This window comes from Cricetulus griseus, chromosome 5 (assembly GCF_003668045.3).
Source record: "Cricetulus griseus strain 17A/GY chromosome 5, alternate assembly CriGri-PICRH-1.0, whole genome shotgun sequence".
NCBI lineage: Eukaryota > Metazoa > Chordata > Mammalia > Rodentia > Cricetidae > Cricetulus > Cricetulus griseus.
In genome coordinates, this window is record NC_048598.1 from 54,004,523 (window position 1) to 54,028,804 (window position 24,282).

General features: G+C 45.8%; 1 protein-coding gene across 2 annotated transcripts; it reads left to right on the forward strand.

Annotated features, from left to right (window-relative positions):
- The first annotated feature begins 2,964 nt into the window (after positions 1–2,964).
- LOC100754667 (histone H2A.Z) lies at positions 2,965–3,518 on the forward strand. 2 transcript variants are annotated; one of them, XM_027418109.2, is made up of 2 exons: positions 2,965–3,051; positions 3,160–3,518. In XM_027418109.2, exons 1-2 carry the CDS (start codon positions 2,965–2,967, stop codon positions 3,349–3,351), a joined length of 279 nt encoding a protein of 92 aa, XP_027273910.1. In that variant the 3' UTR covers positions 3,352–3,518. The 2 variants fall into 2 exon arrangements, with proteins under 2 accessions (XP_027273910.1, XP_027273909.1); XM_027418108.2 differs by having other exon boundaries at positions 2,965–3,518.
- Positions 3,519–24,282: the final 20,764 nt, after the last annotated feature.

Sequence of the window (24,282 nt, forward strand, 5' to 3'; positions counted from 1 at the left end):
AACTCACAGAGATCCACTTGCCTCTGCCTCCTGAGAGATTAAAGGCCTGTGCCACTACTGCCCGGCACACACACTTTTCTATGTCCCATATATAAGTTAACTACTATGTCAGCCTCTTGAGAATTTAAGATATACATGTCCACTGAGCCGTGGTGGTACATGACTCTATAGGCTGACATTAAACTCACCAAGATCCACATGGTAAAAGGAGAGAATGAGGGACTGGAGAGACAGCTCAGTGGTCAAGAGTACCGTCTGCTCTTCCAGAAGACCTGGGTTCACACTCACATGGCTACTCAAAACTGTCTGGAACAGTTCCGAGGGATCCTATACCCTCAAACAGACATACATGTAGGCAAAGCACCAATGCACATAAAATTAAAGTAAATCATTAGTAAAAAGAGAGAGAAAGCCCAGCACTTGGGAAGCAGAGACAGGCAGATCTCTGAATTAGAGGCCAGTCTGGTCTCAGAGCTAGTTCCAAGTCAGCCAGGGCTACAGAGAAACCATGCCTCAAAAAAACACAAAGAGAAAATGAACTTCCAGAGGTTGGTCTCTGACCTCCATACTCCCACTTATACATGCACACACTAAAACAAACAAATAAATAAATGTAGCAAGAATGTAAAAATAAGCCAGGTGATAGCTCACGCCTTTGATCCCAGCACTCAGGAGGCAGAGGCAGGCAGATCTCTGTAAGTTCTAGGCCAGCCTGATCTACAGAGTGAGTTCCAGGACAGCCAGTGCTACACAGAGAAACCTTGTCTCAAAAGACAAAATAAACAAAGAAAAACCCTGAAAACCAAAATAATCCAAACATTGGTTCATTGAGGAGTCTGTTTGTACCAGGAATTGATAATACAAAGGAAGCCAAGGCAAAGACTCTCCTCTCACAAATCCATCGAGTAAAGGAATAAACAGACTCTGGGATTGCTGGTATGCTCAAAGTGTCTACTTGTGTATATTGATACCCACCTCTGATCCCAGCTGCTCAGGAGGTAGAGACAGGAGGATTGAAAGTTTAACTGCAGCAAATGAGTGTCTCAGAAAGTTAAAAAAAAATTGTTGTAACAAGCAACAAAAAAAAACCCTAAGAAGTGATATTAATACTACAGAGCAGCACACAGGTTCTGGAGCCACGCGTGGGCAGGTGCCTGGGAAACAGGCAGACACTTGCCAGGACACAGAGATACAGGGCACCCAGGCAGAAAGAACATTAGATGCCAAGAGGGAGATGCTTGAATGGTCCACAGACCATGAAATGTTTTGTTGGATCTTAAGGGGTCTATGGAGGAAAAATGGAAGGTTCTCTCCCCGCTCTGAGTTAAATTCTTAAGTCATTCTCACATTCTCTCCCATTCAGATTCTCTTACCTCAGTTTGCTTTGCTCCATCTACTTGTTAAAAGCAGAGACTGGGCAATTGGCGCTGCTGGCTCACAATTGTCATCCCAGCACTTGGGAGGAAGACCCACGAAGAGTGTGAGTTTAATACCAGTCTAGATAATTTAGGGAGATTCTGGTTTTTTGTTTTTTTAAAAAAAATCTGGGTGTGGCCGCGCGTTGGTGGTGCACGCCTTTAATCCCAGCATATAGGAGGCAGAGGCAGGCGGATCTCTGTGAGTTCGAGGCCAGCCTGGTCTCCAGAGCAAGTGCCAGGATAGGCTCCAAAGCTACACAGAGAAAGCCTGTCTCAAAAAAACCAACCCCCCGCTCAAATAAAGCTGGATGTGGCGCCAAAAGCCTTTAATGCCAACACTCTACCAACTGAGCTAACGCCCAAACCAGCCTCCCTGCTACCCCTCACTCCCTCTTCTTTCCCTCCATTCCTTGATGTGCTTTGTTTCTTTTGTTTTGTTTTGAGACATATTCTCACAGTGTATTTCTGGATGGTCTGTAACTCACTGTGTAGACCAGGCTGGCCTTAAATTCCCAGAGATCCTCCTGCTTCTGCTGGGATCAAAAATCATCATACCCAACATGTTTGGGTTTTGTTTTGATACAAAGTATCATATAGCCTAGGCTGGCCTCCAATGCTTTAGGTAGCCTAGGATGAACTTGAACCAATCCTCATGCTTTCTTACTACAGCTAGGATTACAGATGTGCATACCAAGAGGGCGGGCTGTTTCCAGTTTTCACCTACACAGACTCACTATGTAGACCAGAACTCTCCATCTTCTTTCGGATGACCGATGCATGGCACTGCACCAGGCTACAGCCCTCCCTTGGCTCCTTTCTCTCTCATCTACTGCCCACCCGCCTATTCCCTTTGTCAGTCTTGCTGTGTTTATGGTTTCATTGCACACAACTGATCTGTGCAACCAGCATTCTACAAAAAGTATCCTAGTCCACAGTAGCATGACCAACAGTCCTCAACAGTGGACTAGCAGTAGATATGCACGGTGCTCACATCTCACTCGCTTGGCTCTCAGGGACCACTGTTTCTCAGACTTGTTCAGTGTCTCCTAGGCTCCCATCACTGAAAACCAGTAGAACTCAGTCCTTGGCTTCTTGTCTGTCTGCTTGTCCTTACCGAGATCTGCCTTAGCCCTGTGGCATTAAATAGCATGGTAGTCTGCAGGGTCTCCTGTCCCTCAGAGTCACTTGCCCACCTGCCTCCATGACTTGCAACTTCAGTGTGAAAAGCCCTCCCCAAGCCCAGTGTTTTAATGTCTCATTACCTTTGAGCCATGGCTAAGCATCATTTTCTCTTTGAAGTCCCCTGATCTATCTGATTAAAATCGGAAGCCGGCCTGATGGTCCAGGCCTATTGTCCTAGTTACTCAGAGGCTGAGGCAGGAGAATCACAAGTTTAGACCCTACCAGAACAACCGAGGGAGACACTGTCTTACAATGAATGTACATAGGCTGTTTGAATCTCCCGTACGATGGAGGGGTGGGCGCCGGGATCTCCTGTGCATCCGCCTGGCCTCGTCTCTAGCTCGCTTGTGTGATCTTCAGTACAATGGCTGGCGGTAAGGCTGGAAAGGACTCCGGAAAGGCCAAGACAAAGGCGGTTTCCCGCTCGCAGAGAGCCGGCTTGCAGTTCCCTGTGGGCCGTATTCATAGACACCTGAAATCTAGGACAACCAGCCACTGCCGGGTGGGCGCGACCGTTGCTTTGTATAGCGCAGCCATCCTGGAGTACCTCACCGCAGAGGTACTAGAGTTGGCAGGAAATGCATCAGAAGACTTAAAGGTAACGCGTATTACACTTCGTCACTTGCAACTTGCTATTCGTGGGGATCAAGAATTGGACTCTTTGATCAACACTACCATTGCTGGTGGTAGTGTCATCCCACACATCCACAAATCTCTGATTGGGAAGAAAGGACAACAGAAGACAGTCTAAAGGATGCCTGGATTCCTTATTATCTCAGGACTCTAAATATTCTTAACAGCTGTCCAGTGTCGGTGATTCCAGTGGACTGTATCTCTGTGAAAAACACAATTTTGCCTTTTTGTAATTATATTTGAGCAAGTTGGAGGCTTAATTAGCCTTCCAGCCAACCAAATTTCTGCATAGTCTTAACCATATTTAAGTGTTACTGTGGCTTCAAAGGAGCTATTGATTCTGAAGTAGTGGGTTTGATTGAGTTGACTGTTTAAAAAAAAAAAAACTTTGGATTTTAATTGTGATGCAGAAGTTATAGTAACAAACATTTGGTTTTGTACAGACATTATTTCCACTCTGGTGGATAAGCTCAATAAAGGTCATACCCCCCCCCCCAAAAAAAATGAATGTAAACAAAGGACTGAGGACATGAGGCTTTAGATGCTATCCACAATCCACACTGCTGAACATCATATTGGAACCCTCTCCTTCTGAGACCCTCACTTTGTGTCTTATTTACCTCAGAGTGATAATCAAGGCCAAAAGAATTTTTAAGATTTCTTTATTTTATGTATATGAGTACTCTGTCTTCACATACATCAGAATCAGATCCCATTACAGATGGTTGTGAGCCACCAGGTTGGTGCTGGGAATTGAACTCAGGACTTTTGGAAGAGCAGCCACTCTTAACCATTGAGCTCTGAACCACTGACCCATCTCTCCAGCCCTAAAGTTTCCTTAAGGTGGAATTTGTTTCTTGAGCTGATGTGTTGTCAAATGATTGTGATTATTTGTAAATGCTCTTGTTCATACTCTTGTCTTAAAGTCTACAATCATTGTGACAAAAGGACAAATTTTTCAATTACTTATTTATTTTTCACTTTATGTTATAGTTGCCATTGAGATAGGATTTCACTATGTAGCCCTGGATGGCTTGGAACTCCATGTATAGAGTAGGCATCAGACTCACAGATAAATATCAGATTCTGCTTCCTGAGTGCCTAGAATTAAGTTTTACACTAACATACCTGGCTAATTTTTCACTTTTTAAAAATATTTTTGGTTTTTGCCTGGTTGTGGTGGCACACGCCTTTAATCCCAGCACTTGGGAGGCAGAGGCAGGCCAATCTCTATGAGTTTGAGGCCAGCCTGGTCTACAGAGCAAGTTCCAGTTTAGCTAGGGTTACACATAGAAACCCTGTCTTGAAAAACCACAAATAAACAAATAAATTTGGTTTTAAAAAGGAGCATAAACCGAGCAGTTGGTGGCGCATGCCTTTAATCCCAGCACTTGGGGGGCAGAGGCAAGCAGATTGCCTCGTCCAGGACGGTCAGGGCTACTCAGAGAAACCCTGTCTTAAAAAACTAACAAACAAAAAAAGATCCATGTAAAATCCTAGCTAACACATGATGAGCACTTAAAGGCAGAGAGGTATAGTGTGTGTGTGTGTGTGTGTGTGTGTGTGTGTGTGTGTGTGTGTGTGCTGCCTAGCATGTGTGGCAGCCTGCATCCTATCTAATATTGGAGAAACAAAACAAAACAGAGATGGACCAAGGAATTTATTTTATGTCTACCTCAATTTGGAGTGGGAGCATTGACCAGTGTGGAATGTAGCGACAGTACTGCAGGTTCCTAATCTGATCCATCCTTTCTCCAAAGCATTTCTCAGGTTCTCACCATCTGCAGAGTTTCTTCTCTGCTCCGGCTCCCATCATCACATATCCAAACCAGGTCAATAGGCTCCTGCACTCTACTCTCTCCTTCAGCCTGGGGGCCTATGCTTTAGCTGGATAGAGCTCCCAGATCCAGACTCCTTACCCATTCCCACTGGGGTCAGAGTGACCTCAGTCCTACAGTGCAGGCTGGGCAGGAATCTCTGAAGTTTCCCTGGGGACTTGAATTATCTCACCCTGGGGGCAGAGCCAATGGTTAACCAGCCTCCTTGCAATGGGCCTCAGAGGTCTGCCCTGGAATGTACACCCACAGGACAGGGAGTAGAGCAGACCTTGGCTAGGCTAGAATAGGTGGTAGCTGGCCATTGGCTCCTACCTCCTTAACTGTATCATCACTTACAAATATGGGGGGGGGACCCTATTTGTCCATAGTATGAATCATGCCTAGAAGACCTGCACCTGAGAGGTGAAGGAAAAAGGACCAGAAATTAAGGTCATTCTTGGCTACATAGCAAATTTGAGGCCAGCCTGGGCCACATGAGACTATTTCAGAAACAAAGGAAACAGAGCAAGCAACAAAAACTGTAGTGTGGATATACAGGTGCTATAAACGGTTACAGGTGGTAGGCAGTAGAGTCTTTAGTGGTTTATTGTTGTTCAATGCAAGTTTGGATGGCTTCTAGTAGTGTTCTAGTAGCACTTCTATCACTACCAGATATGGTGGTACATGTCTGTGACTCTAGAACACCACAGGTGCAATCAGAAGGATCAGGAGTCTTGGCTACACACCGAATTTAAGGCTAGCCTGAGCTACATGAACCCTTGTCTCAAAACAAGACAAAACAACAGAAAAACCAACAACAACAAAACTGATGGCACACTCCTGTAATCCCAGGATTCTGGAGTCAGAGGCAGGTGGATTTCTGTGAGTTTGAAGCCCAGCTGGCTTTGAACAAAGAGACTCTGGGTCAAACAAAAACAGTCCAACACATTGTTCAAGTATTGAATAATGACATCTAAATGCAACAAATACACAAACAAAAAAAATAAACAAACAAAAAACCCTAAAACAACGTATTTGTTTTGTTTTGTTTTTTTGCATTAACCATAGAGTTTATTCCAGGCGGGGGAGGGGGATAACAAGAGGGGAAGAGGATAAGAGAGAAAGAAGGGAGACAAGAGTGAGGGAGAAGGAGGAAGCAGAGGAGGAAGAGGAGGAGGAGGTAAGAGAGAGAGAGAGTAAGAGCCAAAGTAGGTTTTTTATTGTTGTTTGAGACAGGGTCTTACTACATAACCCCAGCTGGCCTGGAACTCCACATTGTAGGTCAGGCTGGCCTCAAACTTCACAGAGATGGCCTGCCTCTACATCCCAAGTGCTATTATACCTATTAGACTATGCATTTTCTTCTCCAGGAAGGTGTCTATTTAAAGCCACTTTTTTTTTTTTTTTTTTTTTTTTTTTTTTTTTGCCACTTAAGACTCATGAATGACTAGCTGTGGTGGCTAATGCTTATATTAGAATTCTAGTGCTCAGGAAGGAGGCTGAGGAAAAAGGACTACATGAATGAGTTCGAGGTCATCTTAGCCTACACAGTGAATTCTAGGCCAGCTAGAGCTACATAGCAAAACTGTCTCAAAAACAACCCACTCCCTCTCCCCAACCCCACTCCCCCAAAAACCAAGAAACTAAGGAGTAGGAGAGATTTGGCTCGGCAGTTAAGAGTGCTTGCTGCTCTTGCAGATGATCTGAGATTGGTTCCCCACACCCATGTCCAATAGTTCCTGACCTTACGTATAACCTCCAACTACAGAGGTTCCAGGACATTTGATGTTCTATTTTGGTATCCAAGGGCACCTGTACACAGGTGACATATAATCACACACAGACACATAAAAAAAATAAAATATTTAAAACAAAAACAAAGCCTCCAAAGCCACAGAGAAACCCTGTCTCAAAAACAAAAACAAAAAGCCAGGGATGGAGAGATGGCTCAGCAGCTAAGAGCATGACTGCTTTTCTAGAGGACCAGAGTTTGGTTTCCAGTACTCATATCAAAGAGTTTACACCGTTCACAACTAACGGACTGAAAACTGCAGCTCCAGGAGACCCAATACTCTCTTCTGGCCTCCAAGGGCACTCATATGTGTGCATGTACATAAATAAAATAAAAATAAATCTTCATCGGGTGGTGGTGGCGCATGCCTTTACTCCCAGCCCTCAGGAGGCAGAGGCAGGTGGATCTCTGTGAGTTGGAGACCAGCCTAGTCTACAAGAGCTAATTCCAGGACAGCCTCCAAAGCCACAGAGAAACCTTGTCTCAACCCCCTCTGCCCTCAAAAAGAAAGAAAATAAGAAAAACAAATCTGCTTTAAAAATATAACTAACCAACAAATAGGGTTGGAAGTGGTGGCCTGTGCCTGTAATCCCAGCATTCTGAAGGCCTAACTAGAGAGTTGGAGGGTTGCAGAATGAGACCCAGCCAAAAAAAAAAAAAAAAAAAACCAAACAAACAAACAAACAAAAAAAAAAAACACTGGCTTTGTCTGGCTGTGGCAGCGCACACCTTTAACCCCAGCACTCGGGGAAGGCAGAGGCAGGCGGATTACTGTGAGTTCAAGGCCAACCTGGTCTACCGAGTGAGTTCCAGGACAGTCTCCAAAGCTACACAGAGAAACCCTGTCTCAAACAAACAAACAAACAAACAAAAAAACAACCAACCAACCAAACAAACAAACAAAAGGAATGGTTTTTGGGATTTAGTTTTTCCCAGGCTCACTGGCTCACTCCCTTCTCAGAATTGCCCTCCTTTTCTCTTTTGAGACTGGGTCTCACTTTGTAGCTCTGAATGTCCTGGAACTCACTGTATGGGCCAGGCCTGGAACTCAGAGATCTGCCTGCCTCTACCTCCTGAGTTCTGGAACTAATAAAGGTGTGTGCTACCATGCCAGAGGCTGCTCTTCTTTCTTAATATGATGCCTCTATTTTTATAAATAAATAAACAGGGTAGGGATATAGCTTTGTTGGTCGAGTGTTTTCCTATCCTCCAAGAAGCCCTGGATTTAAACCCCAGCACAGCACAAAACTGGGTTCAGTGGTACAAGACTGTTATCTCAGGATTTAAGGAGGCAGAGGCAAGAGGGTCAGAAGTCCAAGGTCATCCTTGGCTATAGACAGTTTGAGGACACCCTGTCTCAAAACAAATACACCCCCCCCATAAAAACCCCAACCAAAGCAAAAAGAGAAATGCACATACTCCTGGTAAAGAAATTGCCCCTTCTGATAGTGCGGGCTAAGAGACCACTGTGCTGTACTAACCAGCCTGACCTTAAGTTCAGAGTCCAGGTTCTCTCCCTGGACCCCAGGCCCCAGGGAAGAGCTGGTCTCCCACTCTGCAAACACCTTTATTTTAGCTCCAGGAGCCCTGGTCTCTGGAGATTTCCCAACACGTCTTCTATCTGCTCAGATCCTGCCCTGTGTATTATCTCACCTGTTGACTCAGAGCCTTGAGATATGGGCCATGCAGCCATTGGTTGCCACTAGGTCTCTGAGACTGATCTGTGCCGGCAGCAGGACGAAGTCCCTTGGATACTTTCCTTGGGTATTGCCCAAACAGCTATGAGAAAATGGCACCAGAAGGCTTGCTGTGGAGCCAGACACCTTTCTGCAGGCATAGCCCGCAGGCACACAGTCTGCAGCAGCCCACCAGGCATTTACAGTGTGGACAGCAGGCGATAGAGCGCCCAGGGCACAGGAATACAGACACCTGGCTCACGTTGGACCGGGAGCTTTCACTCTGGCCCCTTCCCCTCCTTCACTGCCTTCCTCTCCATGGCTCCCAGCATGTGTCCTGCGTCTAGGAAGATCTAGTGCCAGGTTTGTCCTTGGACACCAGATGAAGGGGGGGGGAATGGCTTTGCTCTTACAGCTGTGCATTTTAAATTAATTAATTTATTTAGAAAATAAAAACGGTCTCCTTCAGTAACCCTGACTGTCCTGCAACTCACTCTGTCAACCTCAAACTCTCAGAGACCTGCCTCCTGGCTGTTGGGATTGAAAGTGTGTATCTTCATGCTGACCCACAGCTGTGGAATTTTCCACCACTGGTTACCCCAGACCATTGCAACCTCTTAGACTATTGAATCACAAGGATATGCAGTATATGAATCCCCTAGGAGAGGAAAATTCATAGAGACAAACAGTAGGATGGTAGTTACTAGGGGCTAGGCATTGGGGTATAGAATTACTTTTTTTTTTTTAGTCAAGGTTTCCCTGTGTGGTTTTGGAGCCTGTCCTAGAACTAGCTTTTGTAGACCAGGCTGGTCTCGAACTCACAGAGATCTGCATGCCTCTGCTTCCCAAGTGCTGGGATTAAAGGTGTGCACCACCACCTCCTGGCTTAGAATTACTTCTTAACAGATCATTTCAGGATAGGATCATGGAAAGTTCTGGAGGTGGGATGTGGAGACGGTTGTGCAACAGTGTGACTCTAGGTGATAGCACAGAACTGCGCAACTCTGACACGGCTAAAATGTTTGCGTCTGTTTTACCACGATTTTACAGTTAGGGGTCGGGAAGAAACAGTTTAATGGGCAAAAGGGCTTGCTGGGCAAGCATAAGGACCTGAGTTTGAATCCTCAGCTCCCAGGTAAAAAGCTGGGCGTGGCTACATGTGAGCCTATAACCCCAGTGTTGTTAGGAGCAGAGAGAGGCAGATTGCTGGGGCTTGCTCGCCACCAGCCTAGCTCCAGGCTCAGCCAGAGATGCTGTCTCAAAGGAAGAAGATACAGGGGGATAGATCTGAACATCAGCCTCTGGCCTCAGCGCATCTGAGTGCATCACAGACGCATGCATGCATGCACGCACGCACGCACGCACGCACGCACACAAAAGCTGAGCATTGTGGGTACGGGGCGTATAATTCCTGAAGAGGATGAAACAGGAAGAGGCTAAGGTAGGGAGATTTTGAGTTCGGGCTAGCCTGTATCTGTATAGAAGACATTGTCTCAAACAAACAAAAACCCAGGTAATAAAAGTAATATTTTTAGCTGGACAGTGGTAGTGCACGCCTTTAATCCCGGCACTCGGGAGGCAGAGGCAGGCAGATCTCTGAGTTTCAGGATAGCCCAAGCTATGCAGAGAAACCCCATCTCAAAAATCAAAACAACAACAACAAAATTGAATTAAAAAAGACTCCTCTGACAGGCATTGTGACTCATATTTTCGATCCCAGCACTTGAACCTTGAGAGCTTGTTTGGAGGTTCTAGCAAGGGAGCACAGCTACCCTTGACCAAAGACTGGTCCTCCTCTATTTGGGGAAGGTCGTCCTCTTCCACCAAGCACGCAGCTGCAGCTTCGGAAGGGACGCACATGGATGGAGGAAGGGGACACCCGCCTAGCCAGCCAGATCAGCAGAATCAACCATGGCCAACCCTGGCGATCAGTAGGGTGACAGATGTCTCAGCCAGATCCCAGCACTTGGGAGGCAAAGGTGGGCAGATCTCTGTGAGTTCAAAGCCAGCCTGGTTTACATAAGGAGTTCTAGGATAGCCAGAACTGTATAGTAAGATCCTGCCTCTAAATAAATAATTCTTCTCTGAATTTAATTAAAAGGGAATCTCTATGTCTCTTCAAGGATTTGGTAGGCTACTTAAAAATTTTCTTTTAAAATTTTTTTTGGGTTTTTTTTTTTTTTTTTTTTTTTGAGACAGGGTTTCTCTGAGGCTTTGGAGGCTGTCCTGGAACTCGCTCTTGTAGACCAGGTCTCGAACTCACTGCCTCTGCCTCCCGAGTGCTGGGATTACAGGCGTGCACCAACAACGCCCGGCTTCTTTTAAAATTTTTATCTGTGTATTTATTTCCTTAAGTAGGATCCCACTATATAGTTCAGGTTGACCTCCAGTTCACAGTCACCCTGCCTTTGCCTTCTGAGCCCTGGGGTCACAGGCTGGCACCACCACATCTGCCTTTTAGTTTCCTATTAGTTTAGTTTCCAATATTAATTACTTGCAGCTGAGTGTCGTGGCACATGCCTGTAGTCTCAGTACATGGGTGATGGAAGCAGGAGTTCAAGACCAACTACAGACACAGGAAGTTCAAGGTTAGCCTGGGCTATGAGACTCTGCCTCAGTAATAAGAATAAGAATAAACTCTTCCTCTGAAGAGGCAGGCATCTCTTTGTCTCTCTTTCTCTCTCTCTTTTTCTTTCTCCCTTCCTCTTCCTACTCCATTTCCTTCCCCCAGTAAAGTTTCTCAAATTACAGAAGAAAGAAAGGAAGAAAGGAAGGAAGGAAGAAAGAAAGAAAGAAAGAAAGAAAGAAAGAAAGAAAGAAAGAAAAGAATCAGAATAAATAGTTCAACAGAGACCAGCTGGCTTTGGAGCTGAGGGTTATAGGTTTGTCTACAATATTGAACTATATATAGTTCGAGAGAGGCAATCTGGGGCTTTTGTGCATGCCAGGCAAATGCTTTACTAACTGAGTTATGCCCCAGCCACTGTGAACACATGTATCACCTAAACTTATCTTGTGAATGACCTCGAACCACCCTTACCCAAACCTGGGTAACCCCAAGACTGTAGAAGTTAGTAAACCTTGGATCCGGTCCTGGGAGCTGTGTGACTGACCTTCAGTAAATGGCTGAATTTCTTTGAGTGTGTTTCCTTAACTGAAAACTGAGGTTATTAAACCCCGACTTTGTAAGGTCACTGAAAAGATGACCATCAGTTGCATGCACGTGAGGCACGCACAGCACACAGCATCTCTCCCTAAGTGCTGCTACAGCTGCTATTACTGTGCATGGTGAGGCACATCTCCTGGTCCAGAAAGCCTTCACTGACATGCCCTCTTTCCAGCCAAGGAAGCAAACACAGAGAAGTTCAGCTATTTGCTGTATAGATGAGGGTGACCTTGAACTTCTGATCCTCCTGCCTCTACTTCCAAGTTCTAGAGCTACAGGCAGGTGTTACCATGTCTAGTTTATATACTTCTGGGGATCAAACCCATGTGCAAGCTAGACAAGCACTCTACCAACTGAGCACATGCCCAGTACCACCAAGTTAGCTCTTCATGTGACAGTTTGGAAGCAGTCAGAGCAAGTATTATCCCTACTTTACACTGATAGAAGAAATAAAAACCTAACATCTCAGTGATGTGAGCCAGAAGGCTGAAAGGCACGTTCTGTAAGGTTCACTTTCAGCCGGACATGGTGGCACTCGCCTGGAATGCAAACATTAAGGAGGCAGAGGCAGGAGGATCTCTGTGAGCCAGCCTGGTCTCCAGAGTGAGTTTCACTTCCATGAGGGACCCAGAGTAGAAGCAGAAAGTTGGAAGGTGTTTTTGAGGGACTGAGTAGGGAGGGCAAAATGGAAAGCATTGCTCAGTCAACACAATCTCAGTGTTTTGGTTTGGGTTTTTTTGTTTTGTTTTGTTTTGTTTTGTTTTGTTTTGTTTTGTTTTGAGACAGGGTTTCTCTGTGGGACGGTTCTGGCTGTCCTGGACCTCACTTTGTAGAGCCTCCAACTCACAGTGATCTGCCTGCCTTTGCCTTCCATGTGCTGGGATTAAACACGTGGCTGTGCCACCACCGCCCCTGGACAATTTTAGTTTGAGATAATAGAAAGTTCTGCAAATAGATGGTGACAGGGGATGCACAACGGTGTTCACTGTACTCAGAGCCACTGAACTGTATGCTTGGACTTGATAATGATGATAATTTTATGTATATTTTAATCACAATTTAAAACTAACAGCAAGCATTCAGTAGCCATACCGCCCTTAGCCCAGCACCAACCCCTTGTGCTTGCAACACAGGTGGGTCCATGTATTCCAACTTCTGCTGTTTCTCCTCACTCCTGTGAGTGACAAAAAGAACCGACAGAGAGGGGGAATTGCTGGCTAGAAGCATGAGTCCTAGAGTTCGAATTCCAGCACATACAAAAAGAAAAAAAGAGTTTGGGAAGATGTTAACCTGACTCTGTCATCCTAGTACTTGGAAAGCTGAGGCAGACAGTTGCTGTGACTTTGAGGTCAGCCTAGATATGGGTTCCAGGTCACCAGCCTGGTCTATAGAGTAAAATCCAGTCTCAAAAGACCAAAGTAGTAGTAGTAGTAGTAGTAGTAGTAGTAGTAGTAGTAGTAGTAGTAGTAATTAAAAAAAAAAGAAGAAGAAAAGAAAAAGAAAGAAAAGCCAGTTGTGGTGGCATATGCCAGTAGGATTTGCTGAAGGAAGCTGAGACCAGAGGACCATGAGTTCAAGGCCAGCCTTGGCTACATAGTGAGTTCCAGGACAGCTAGGGCTACACACAGAGAAACTCTGTCTGGAAAAACAGGAGAAAATAGAAGCCCACAGGATCTACAGACAACTAGCTGGAGCCCTGACTTCATGTTTTCGGTGCCAGGCCCCAGATGGTCTATGCCCTGCCCAGAATATACCTCCCCATCTTCCCCAGGCTTTCTGCAGACTTCAGGCTCTTACTGAAATACCCTGGGGAGGAACACAACCTCTGGGCCTCCTTGCCCTCTCCCCAAACATTGCTCAAAGTCTAATCTGTAGTTCAGTTGCGTGTGTATCTTGGCTGATGTCTGGTACCCCTTCAGAATGGAGGCTGAGGTTGGCTGGCAGGGCATTTTGCTTCCTTCTCTAGTGTAATCCAGTCCCCACTAGAACAGTGTCTGGAATCTGGTGGATAGCCAAGAAGTATTTGTTGACCCTGATGGAGGGATTTGAACTTCTGCAGCCTAAGCATTGGAAGCCTTCCACGCAGGTAAAGCCTGAGAAGCTGCAGTGTATTTTCACTTTTCCCAGTTCCTCCCGACTGGCTGAGGCCCTATCATAGGACAAAGGCCTGCTGTCCTCTACCACTTCAGACACCTTGAGGTGGGAAAATGAAACCTTAGTGCCCTGCCCTTCTGAGCAGCCACTCAGCAGACAGACTCTAGCCAATGACAGTGCCTATAGCTCTCCAGTTGAGCCCTGGCCCTGGACTGAGCAGGCTAGGTGTTGGCTATGATCATAAGACCTGGACAATGACTGGGAGGGAGAGCAAGTGGGCCAAGGGAAGGGAAGCCCTGCCACCAGGTGACAGGGGGTGGGGGAGTCTTGGAGGGCAAATGGGGAAGGCTCTTTGCACTGTGCACCAGCCCCCCTGCTGCGTGAGGCAGGAGAACAGACTCTGAGCCCAGTGAGGTGCAAACAAAAGACTTGTTGCCTTTGTCCTCCTCCTGCCCCTTGTCCTCTGTTTACATCCTCCCTTCCCGTAAATGAGTTGGGCACTGGGCCCTGGTGGCTGAGAGCCAGACACACCTGTAGGACAGGTTGGGCTGAGATCTTGTGGGTGGAGAGTGGGTGGCGGTACTGGCAGGTGGTTCAGGCCCTTGGGGTGCAAGCTGTTCCTTCCCATGGCAGCCAGGCCTTGCTGCTGCCGTAAGCCAGGGATTCTTGGCCCGTTCTAAAATGACAGGATGCTGCCTGGGAGCTCCCTTCTCTAGAGAAAGCTAGGAAGTTCTGTACCAGTGAGTCAGTGGTGGGTGGACCTTAGTGGGTGCTTCCCAGGGGAGAGCTAAGGCCTGGAGAAAGACAGGGTGGCAGTCAGATCCCATGCTTGGTTGCCTGGCTCCTTGAAGCGAGACCCGACTGTGCCCTGTGCCCTGGGCAGAGCTGGCTGCTCTGGAGCAGGGTTCTATCCTGTTTGGTAGCTGAGGTGTCCTTGGGGGCTCTTCCCTGCTCTGGGCTTGATGCCCAGAGTGAATGAGCTGAGTGAGAGTCTCTTTGGAAGGGACCAGGAGATAAAGCTGGCTCCAGGAAAGGGGTGCAGAAGAGCTGTAAGGGCCAGAGCAAAGCCTCTGTCTTAGAGGAGTGTTGATGTCTGCATCCGGGGCATCTGCAACCCCCAGGTTTACTTCAGGGGGGTCACAGTCCAGAACCAGCTAAGGGTAGGAAGCACGGGACACATGTGACTCAGTCTGGGAAAGAAGCTTCCACCCTCAGAGGATTAACTGACCAGTTTACGTCAGATTGTTTTCCACCTGGTTCTTCTCTCAACAATGATGACAGGTCACTCTGTCACCAAGTATGTACTGACTGCCTACTATGTGCCCAACCCTTGGGTAAATGCTCAGATCATGGCTGTCTGTTTACTGGTGACTACCAAGTCTTAGCATTCATCTCTGTGGTGGCTGTCTAGGCCAGCTTTATCCCCATCCCCATCACACCCCAATCTCTCTCCTCCTGCCTCTCTGTATCTTCGCTTCCTAATGGACTCTCACCAATGACCTTGCAGAACACACCTGCTGCTACCTAATTTTTTTCCCTCCAAGAAAAATGCTAACCCTCACCTCTGAGCTGGGGAGGGCGGGGGTCTCTTCCTTGCTCAATTCCTGGGGACAAGTAGTCAACCTACAGGCTCAGCTCTGAGACTCGCTGAGGGCCTTCTTTAGTAGGTTCTCCTGAAGGAACAACAGACCTGAAAGCTGAGAAGTACTAACTTGTTCATCACCTCTTTGAGGCCTAATAACTGCTACATCAGCTGAGTGTCCCAGAACACAGGACTTCACCTGTACCTTGTCAGAGACCCACACAGACCCTGATATGGTAGGTTTCCTAAACAGGTGTCTGGAAAGAACTCTTTCTTAACCGGAATGCTAGGTGCTGGGCAGCTAGCTGGGTCAGTGGTTTTCCAGCCCCAGGATCACATACCCTAGACATACAGCCTACTTACTGTCCATTGAGGACCCTTGTTCCTTGAGTCTCTCTGAGCTTTATTTTTTAGATTATTTCTCTTATTATTTTATGTGTCTGAGTGTTTGCATGTATGTATGTATGTATGTATGTATGCACACCATCTGCATACCTGGTGCTCCTTGAGGTCAGAAGAGGATATTGGATCTCCTGGGAGTTACAGACCTTTGTGAACTGCCATGTGGGTGCTGGAACTCAAACCTAAGTCCTCTGAATGAGCATCAAGTACTCTTAACTGCTGAGCCGACTCTCTAGCCCCTCTCTCAGTTCTCTTTGGTACTGCTCAAGGCTCTCCCTCCATGGCCCACTGTCTAGAGCCCCTCTCCTCAAGCTGGTGTCAACAACACTGGAAATTCCACTACCCCTCCAACATACATCAAGTCTCTCGTGTCACCTCTGTTGAATACCCAGTCCCGAGCAGCTGGACTTCCCCCCTTCTACCTGAATGTGTCCCTAGCACTTAGTGGCCTGGCAACTGACTGCTGACAGAGGCCTAGGCCAAGGAGCTGATGGCAGGTAGGATCTCTGCCTTCAAGGAGCTCATTAAGATAAGGGGAGCAGCTGCAAGGCCTCTCCTCTGCCCTACATGTTAATGGAGACCATACAGTAAACTGATAAAAGACAATCAGACAGAAGAAAGGCATTACACTTTAATTGATGTTTTAAATTTTATGTATGTGAGTGCTACACAGAAAAGAAGTGAAAACCCAGCCAGGTAGGGCGATTCATGCCTCCAATCCCAGACCTGAGGAGGCTGAAGCAGAAGAAACATCATAAATTTGAAACCAGCCCGGATTATATAGCAGGATGGAAAACAGCCAGGGCTACAAAGCCAAAGTCTCTCGAAGGAAGGGGCGAAGAGGAGGAGGCAGCTGCAAAGAAGCCATTAGTCTGGAGGCTTATGTACTCGGAGTTAACAAAAGGCAATGGTGGGGGGTTGGGAATTTAGCATAGCTGTAGAATGCCTGGCTAGCAGTCATAAAGCCCTGGGTTAGGTCTCCTGCACCAAAGAGAAGAGAAAAGGGCTGCTCAGCTGGTAGAGTGCCCAGCTTGCACAAAGCCCTGGGTTCAGTTCCCAGTGCTACTAAATGGGTATAAATAAATACAGCACTCAGGAGGTGGAGACAGGGTAATCAGCAGCTCAAGGCCAATCTCCGCTACATAGCAAGTTCGAGGCAAGCCTGGGCTAGAGACCCTGTTTCAAAACAGAAGAACCAGGAGGTGGTGGCACAGGCCTTTAATCCCAGCACTCAGGAGGCAAAGACAGGCTGACTTTGAGTTCGAGGCCAGTCTGGTCTACAGAGCAAGTCCCAGGATAGGCTCCAAAGCTTCAGAGAAACCCTGTCTTGAAAAATCAGAGGTGGGGGGGAGGGGAGGGAAGGAGGGAGAGGGAGAGGGCAATAAAAGTGATTAGACAAAGAAAAGTGTTCCTCACTATTTGAAGTGGTCAATTCTGAGAAAGGAAATCTGTGGAGTGGGTTGCGTTTGTGCAGCTGTGACCGGCCTGGAACTCCCTATGTAGACCAGGCTGGCCTCAGGCTTGCAGGTTTGGTGCTGGGATTATAGGATTAAGCCTCCAAACCCATCAGATAAGATTTTTTTTTTTAATTATTATTTAGGGGACTGGAGAGATGGCTAGGGATTAAGAGCACTGGCTGCTCTTCCAGAGACCTGGGTTTGATTCCCAGAACAAACACAGCACAAATGGTGCAAAGACAAAACACTCATACATAAAATACTTTTTTTAAATTAAAGAAGCAGGGCTTTAATTTCAAGTGGGGGACATAAGCAAGCCCTTTCCTACCAATTTCCATCCCTCGACAGATAAGGGTTTGTGTGACAGGTCCCTTTGAGCAGAATTGTCTCCAGAAAAAGGGTACCATGTCCTCTTCCTGCTGGTACAGAATGGGACGACCTGGTCCAGGAGACAAGTCATTAATGTATTCATTTATTAGGGTTTTTCTTTTGTGGGGGGTTGTTTGTTTTATTTTTAATTGTTTGTTTGTTTGTTTTCAAGACAGGGTTTCTCTGTGTAGCCCTGGCTGTTCTAGAACTCACTCTGTAGACCAGGCTGGCCTCGAACTCAAGAATCTGCCTGCCAGCTGGGCGTTGGTGGTGCACGCCTTTAATCCCAGCACTCAGGAGGCATAGGCAGGCGGATCTCTGTGAGTTCGAGACCAGCCTGGCCTACAAGAGCTAGTTCCAGGACAGCCTCCAAAGCCACAGAGAAACCTTGTCTCAAAAAAAAAAAAAAAAAAAAAAAAAAAAAAAAAAAAAAAAAAAAAGAATCTGCCTGCCACTGCCTTCCCAGTGCTGGGATTAAAGACGAGCATCACCACTGCCTGGCCATTTATTAGTTTTATTGTGAGATAGGATTGAATGGAGCCAAGGCTGATTTTGAACTTAATATGTAGCCAAGGCTGGCCTTGCTGTTTGCTCTGACCCTCCTGCCAGGATTACAGATGTGAATTGTCACACCTGACTGTTCTTGCTCTTCCTGGAAAGGACATTCCAGCTCACCTTGCTGTCCCTTGGCTCTTAGACACCATGACTTCACCTTTCTCTAGCCATGATTTCTCCATCTCTGTTTCCCTGTGGGTTTCTCTTCCTCTTTCAGAACATTTCACCCCAGAGTCAGCAGAAGGGATGGGAGGGGCAAGGAATGGGGAAGCCACCACTTCTTAGTTATGGACCTGTTTTACAAATGTTATGTCAACCAAGTCCTGCAAAAGTCCTCAGGGTAGGTACTATTATGATCCCTTTCTTTGTGTGAGGAAACCCCAAGAGCCACAGGGTGAGGCCAGTTACCCAAGGCTGGGTTGTGAACACCCAGAAATGGAACCTGGATCCCAGCATAGGGTTTTCAGAGCCTCTCAGGGTTAGTTTGTTTTGTTTTTATCTCCCGATGTGGTTGCTCTTGTCTGTAACCCTAGTACATAGTAGGAAGAGGCAGGAGGATCATGAATTAGAGTCAACTTGGGCTACACAGTAAAGGCCAACTCAGCCTGGACTATGCAACAAGATCCTGTCTCAAAAGTAACCAACCTGTGATGGTTTGAATGAGAGTGGCTCCCATAGACTCATATGTTTGAATACTTGGTCCCCTAGTAAGTGGAACAGTTTGTGTAGGATTAGGAAGTGTGGCCTTTTGGAGGAAGGAGACGCTTCAAGGTATAGGCAGATTTTTCTGTCCTGCCAACCAACTCCCAAATAACCACACAGAGACTTCTAATTAATTATGAAGGCTCGGCCAATAGCTTAGGCTTGTTTCTAATTAGCTCTTATAATTTAAATTATCCTACTTCTTTCTTTCTTTCTTTCTTTCTTTCTTTCTTTCTTTCTTTCTTTTTTGTTTTGTTTTGTTTTGTTTTGGTGGGGGGGATTTCGAGACAGGGTTTCTCTGTGGCTTTGGAGGCTGTCCTGAAACTAGCTCTTGTAGACCAGGCTGGCCTTGAACTCACAGAGATCTGCCTGCCTCTGCCTCCCAAATGCTGGGACTAAAGGGGTGCACCACCAACACCTGGCTACCGCTTTTCTTGAATATCTGTTCCCTCTCGTCTGCTGGCGACTCCTGTGTTTTCACCCTTTTTCTTCCCATCATCTGCTCTGCCCCAAAAATCCTGCCTAGCTATTGGACGTTCAGCTTTTTACTAAACCAATCCGAGTGACAGATCTTCACAGTGTACAAAAAGATTAATCCACAACATGGAGGTTCCAAAAAAGGTTTACACCGTTCCTTGTATCTCTTCCTCTCCTGCAGCCTCCAACTTTTAGACTCAGCTATTGCTGCCACCATGATTTTCCTCCACTGTTGTGGACTCCAATCTTCTGAAACTATAAGCCTCAAATTAAGCCTCCTTTAAAAAAAAAGTTACCTTTGTCATGGTGTTTTATCTCAGTAATAGAAAAGCAGCTAAGATATAACCAAAACAAAATGTAATTCTGCAAAACATAATGAGAATGAAAACAGATGGGTGGTAGTGGCAGTGTATGCCTCTAATCCCAGCACTCGGGAGGCAGAGGCAGGTGGATCTCTGTGAGTTCAAGGCCAGCCTGGTCTACAGAGTGAGTCCTAGGACAGCCAAAGCTACACAGAAAAACCCTGTCTTGAGAAACCATAAATAAATAAATAAATAAATAAATAAATAAATAAATAAGAGAGACTTCAAAATAATAATAATAGCAACTGAGGAAGATACTCATTTGATCACATAGGCAGAACACAGACACAACACATACACCAAAAACAAAACAACAACAACAACAACAAAAAAAAAGACCAAGAGAGGAGGAGGAAAGACAAATTACAAGCCCATTCTTATTTATACCAAGATCAACAAATACATAATTTTTTCATCAATGCTGTGAAAAATTTTAAGCCTGGCCCCTCAGTGGCTTGTAGAGCATCACATGCTGTTTGTGTCTCTAGTGGTCTTTCCTCAGGACCTCCCGTTCTCTGAGACCCTGTCAAAAAAAAAAAAAAAAAAAAGGTGGGCACAGTGCACTACATTGTGATACCCTGACTCTAAATAAATAGATACATTAAAATTTTTTTCGCTGGGCAGTGATGGCACATACCTTTAGTCCCAGCACTGAGGAGGCAGAGACAGGCCTGTGAGTTCCAGGCCAGCCTGGTCTACAGATGGAGTTTCAGAGCTACCAGGCCTAGACAGAGAAAAAAAAATTTAAGACAATATTGCATACAATAATATGCTGTAAATCCTAAAATTACCCAAATGGACACCAGCTTCGTCTCAGTGATTACCAAGGCTCATCAGAGAGGCACACTCAAAGCACTCTCTAGCTGACCTACCAAATTCTTTAATTTAGACCTACCCCTACCCCTTGAGCATGTGTGGTCTAGCAAATTCAGCAGTTCTAGGTTGGGAAATGCAGAGGTGCTTAGGCCTTCTCCTCTGGTGTCCCCATGGTCCTTAGTGGATGAATGACTCTATGGAAAAATCATTAGGGAGCCTGTGGAGGTAGCTTCTTACTTGGGGACTAGGTAAGTTACTTGGTGCCCACACAGCTCCAGTACAGCTGGAGAACTGTTGCAGATTCAGGGCAGAGTGAAAGAAAGCCACTAAAGACAGACAGCATCCACAGTGATGGTCATTCAGGTAACATTTTCCATGAGTCTCTGGCGTGTTAAAATTGCCTGAAGCTAGATTGGAAATTTTTCTAGCATACACAGGCCTCCAAGTTCATTCTGTAACACTCCAAAAGAGAAAAAGGAAAGTGTGTGTGTGTGTGTGTGTGTGTGTGTGTGTGTGTGTGTGTGTGTGTGTGTGTGTACACATGCAAAGATGGCTCTGTGGTTAAGGCCACTTGCTGTTATTACAGAGTGTACAGGTTTGCTTCCCAGCATGTATATGGGGACTCACAACCATCTAGAACTCCAGTTTCCAGAATTCGATGTCTCTGGCTCAGATTATGTGTATGCACATTATCTGACTCTATAGGCACCAGGCATGTATACGGTACATAGACATACATGCAGGTAAACCTCACACATGTAAAAAACATAAAAAGAGGGACAGGAGAGATGGCTCTGCGGTTAAGGTTGCTTGCTGTTTCTCTCTTTCTTAGGTTTATTTAGGTTTCATTTTATGTGTACGAGTGTTTTGCATGCATGCATGTATGTGGACCACATGTGTGCCTGACATCTTCAGAGGTCAGAAGAGGGCATTAGATCTCCTGGGACTGCAGTTACAGAATATTGTGAACTGCCATGTGGTAGGCAAACTGTGGGAGCCAAACTTGGATCCTCTGCAAGAGCTAAGTGTGCTTAGTCTCTGAGCCATCTCCTAGCCCATCAATTACTGCTCTTGCCAAGGATCTGAGTTTGGTGCCCATCATCTACATGGCATCTCACAGCCATCTGTAATCCCACTTCCAGGGGCCCCAAACCATCTTTTGACCTCTGTGAGCACCAGGCACCTAGGTGGTGCACACACATAATTCAAGCCAAACACTCATCTACATAAAATAAATCTGAAAAAAAAATATGTTTTTTTTGTTTTGTTTTGGTTTGGTTTTGGTTTTATGAGACAGGGTTTCTCTGTGTAGCTTTGGAGCCCGTCCTGGCACTTGCTCTGGAGACCAGGCTGGCCTCGATCTCACAGAGATCCGCCTGCCTCTGCCTCCTGAGTGCTGGGATTAAAGGCGTGAGCCACCAACGCCTGGCAAAAATATGGTTTTTTTTGTGTGTGTGTGTGTTGTTTGTTGTTGTTTTTTTTCCGAGGCAGGGTTTCTCTGTATAGCTTTGGAGCCTGGAACTAGCTTTGTAGACCAGGCTAGCCTCAAACTCAACAGAGATCTGCCTGCCTCTGCCTCCCGAGTGCTGGGATTAAAGGCATGAGCCACCACCGCCTGGCATAAGATTCTATTTTTAGGAAGAAAAATACCTAATTTGTTGAAATCTAATTCACATTTACTTAGCATAAAACTGATACACCTTATCTTACCTCATTGGTTTTTTGTTTTGTTTTGTTTTGTTTTGTGTGTGTGTGTGTTTAGGAGTTGTATTGAGTTTTGCGGAAAGGAGAGTGGTCATACTCTATAGCCCAGGCTAGCCTAGTACTTGCTATGTAGCCAAGAATGACCATGAACTTCTCCAGTCTTGCCTCCACAGTGCTAAGACTACAAAATATATACCATTGTGCCTAACTAAAATTCTCCCTTTTAAACAATATAATTGGGGGGGGGGCACCTGGAGAGATGACTCAGCGGTTAAGAGCAATGGCTGTTTTTCCAGAGGCTCTGAGTCCAGTTCCCAGTTCCCAACCATCTATAGTGAGATCTGATGCCCTCTTCTGGCATAAAATCAATAGAGTACTCATATACTCATATACTCATATACTCTAAGTAAATAAGAGTAGGCAATACCTTAGACCAACTGGTACAGGAATATTTGCCATCTTTCAGAAGATGGTGACCCAGAGAAGATCTGAAAAAAACAAACAAACAAACAAACAACAACAAAATAAAACAATATAATTTGGGCTGGAAAAATGGCTCAGCCAGGCTCACAACCAAAATGTCAAGAATACAATTTGGGCCAGGCAGTGGTGGCATACATCTTTAATCCCAGCACTCGGTAGGTAGAGACAGGCAGATCTCTATGAGTTGGAGGCCAGCCTGGTCTACAGAGCAAGTTCCAGTACAGGCCCCAAAGCTACAGAGAAACCCTGTCTTGAATACAAAACCAAAACCAAACAAAAAAGAATATAATTTGATGACTTTAGTACATTCACAGTTGTGAACCATCTCCTAGACCCAAAGGCAGAATGTTCCATCACTCAGAAAACCAAGCCTATACAATTCTGTGGTTGCTCCCAAACGTACCTCCCTCTAGGCACTGGTGTCGGGAATCTGTTTGCTTTCCCTCTAGCCCGGCCTATTCTGACAGTGCAGATCAATAGAATCATACAATCATGGGCTTTTCACTTGGTATCACATGTTCCTCTCCTTTTTAAAGACTTTAAAAGCCAAGGTCTCATGTAGTACAGGCTAGTCTGGTACCTGTGATGTAGCCAGGGTCTTTTATATAGTACTGGGAATCAATTCCAGGGCTTTATGTAAGGTGTGCAGCAAATTATCAATTGAGCTCTGCCTGTCATTTTTATAGGGTGATGAAAAGGTCGTAGTTTTGAGGCTAGACATGGATTCAATTCCCAGCACCCACATGATGGCTCACAACTGTCTGTATCTCTGGTTCTGAGGATTTGATACCCTCTTCTGGCCTCTGTGGGCCTGTACAGTAGGCCTGTACCCAGTGCACAAACATACACACAGAGTATATGAAACATAAACATACACACACAGGCAAAACATGCATACATGAAGTTAAAGTAAATTGAGTTAAACCGAAAAGGTCCGTGGATTAGATCAGGGAGTGTATCTGCTTTTTTGTTGTTGTTGTTTTGTTTTTGGAGACAGGCTTCTCTGTGTAAACATCCCTGGCTGTCCTGGAACTTGCTTTGCTTGTCCAGGCTGGCCTCGAATTCTCCTGCTTTTGCCTCCAAGTAAATCTGCTTTTTATGGGTTGGTTTGTTGTTGTTTTGTTTTGGTCTCTTTTTGTTTGAGACATTGTCACTATATAGTCCAGGCTGACCTGATTATCTTTCCTCAGCCTTTCAAGTGACAGGGCTCTAGGCATGTGCTGCTATAGTGATGTCTGGCTTGTAAATCAGGTTTTTTGGTTGTTTTGTTTTGGGGGGTCGGGTGGGAGGTGGGATGAAGACGGGTCCTTGTGCATCCTGGTGGCATGGAATCTGAGGATGACTTTGAACTTCTGACCGTCCTGTCTCTACCTCCCGAGTGTTGGGATTACAGGCATGGACCACACCCTATTTGTGTGGTACTGTAGATTAAATCCAGGCCTTGATACTTGCTAGTTAAGCATCTACCAAATGAGTTATATTCCAAGTCTTGGCCTGTCAGCATTAAATTGTGGCACATTGGCCGATCATAGTATAGTGTCTATTAGGATTAGGATTATTTCTGGCAGCAAAGCTAGAAGGCTTTGTTGGCAAAT

What these genes read in the sequence shown, in the direction of transcription:
- LOC100754667 (XM_027418108.2), top strand. Translation starts at nt 2,965, where the DNA reads ATGGCTGGCGGTAAGGCTGGAAAGGACTCCGGAAAGGCCAAGACAAAG.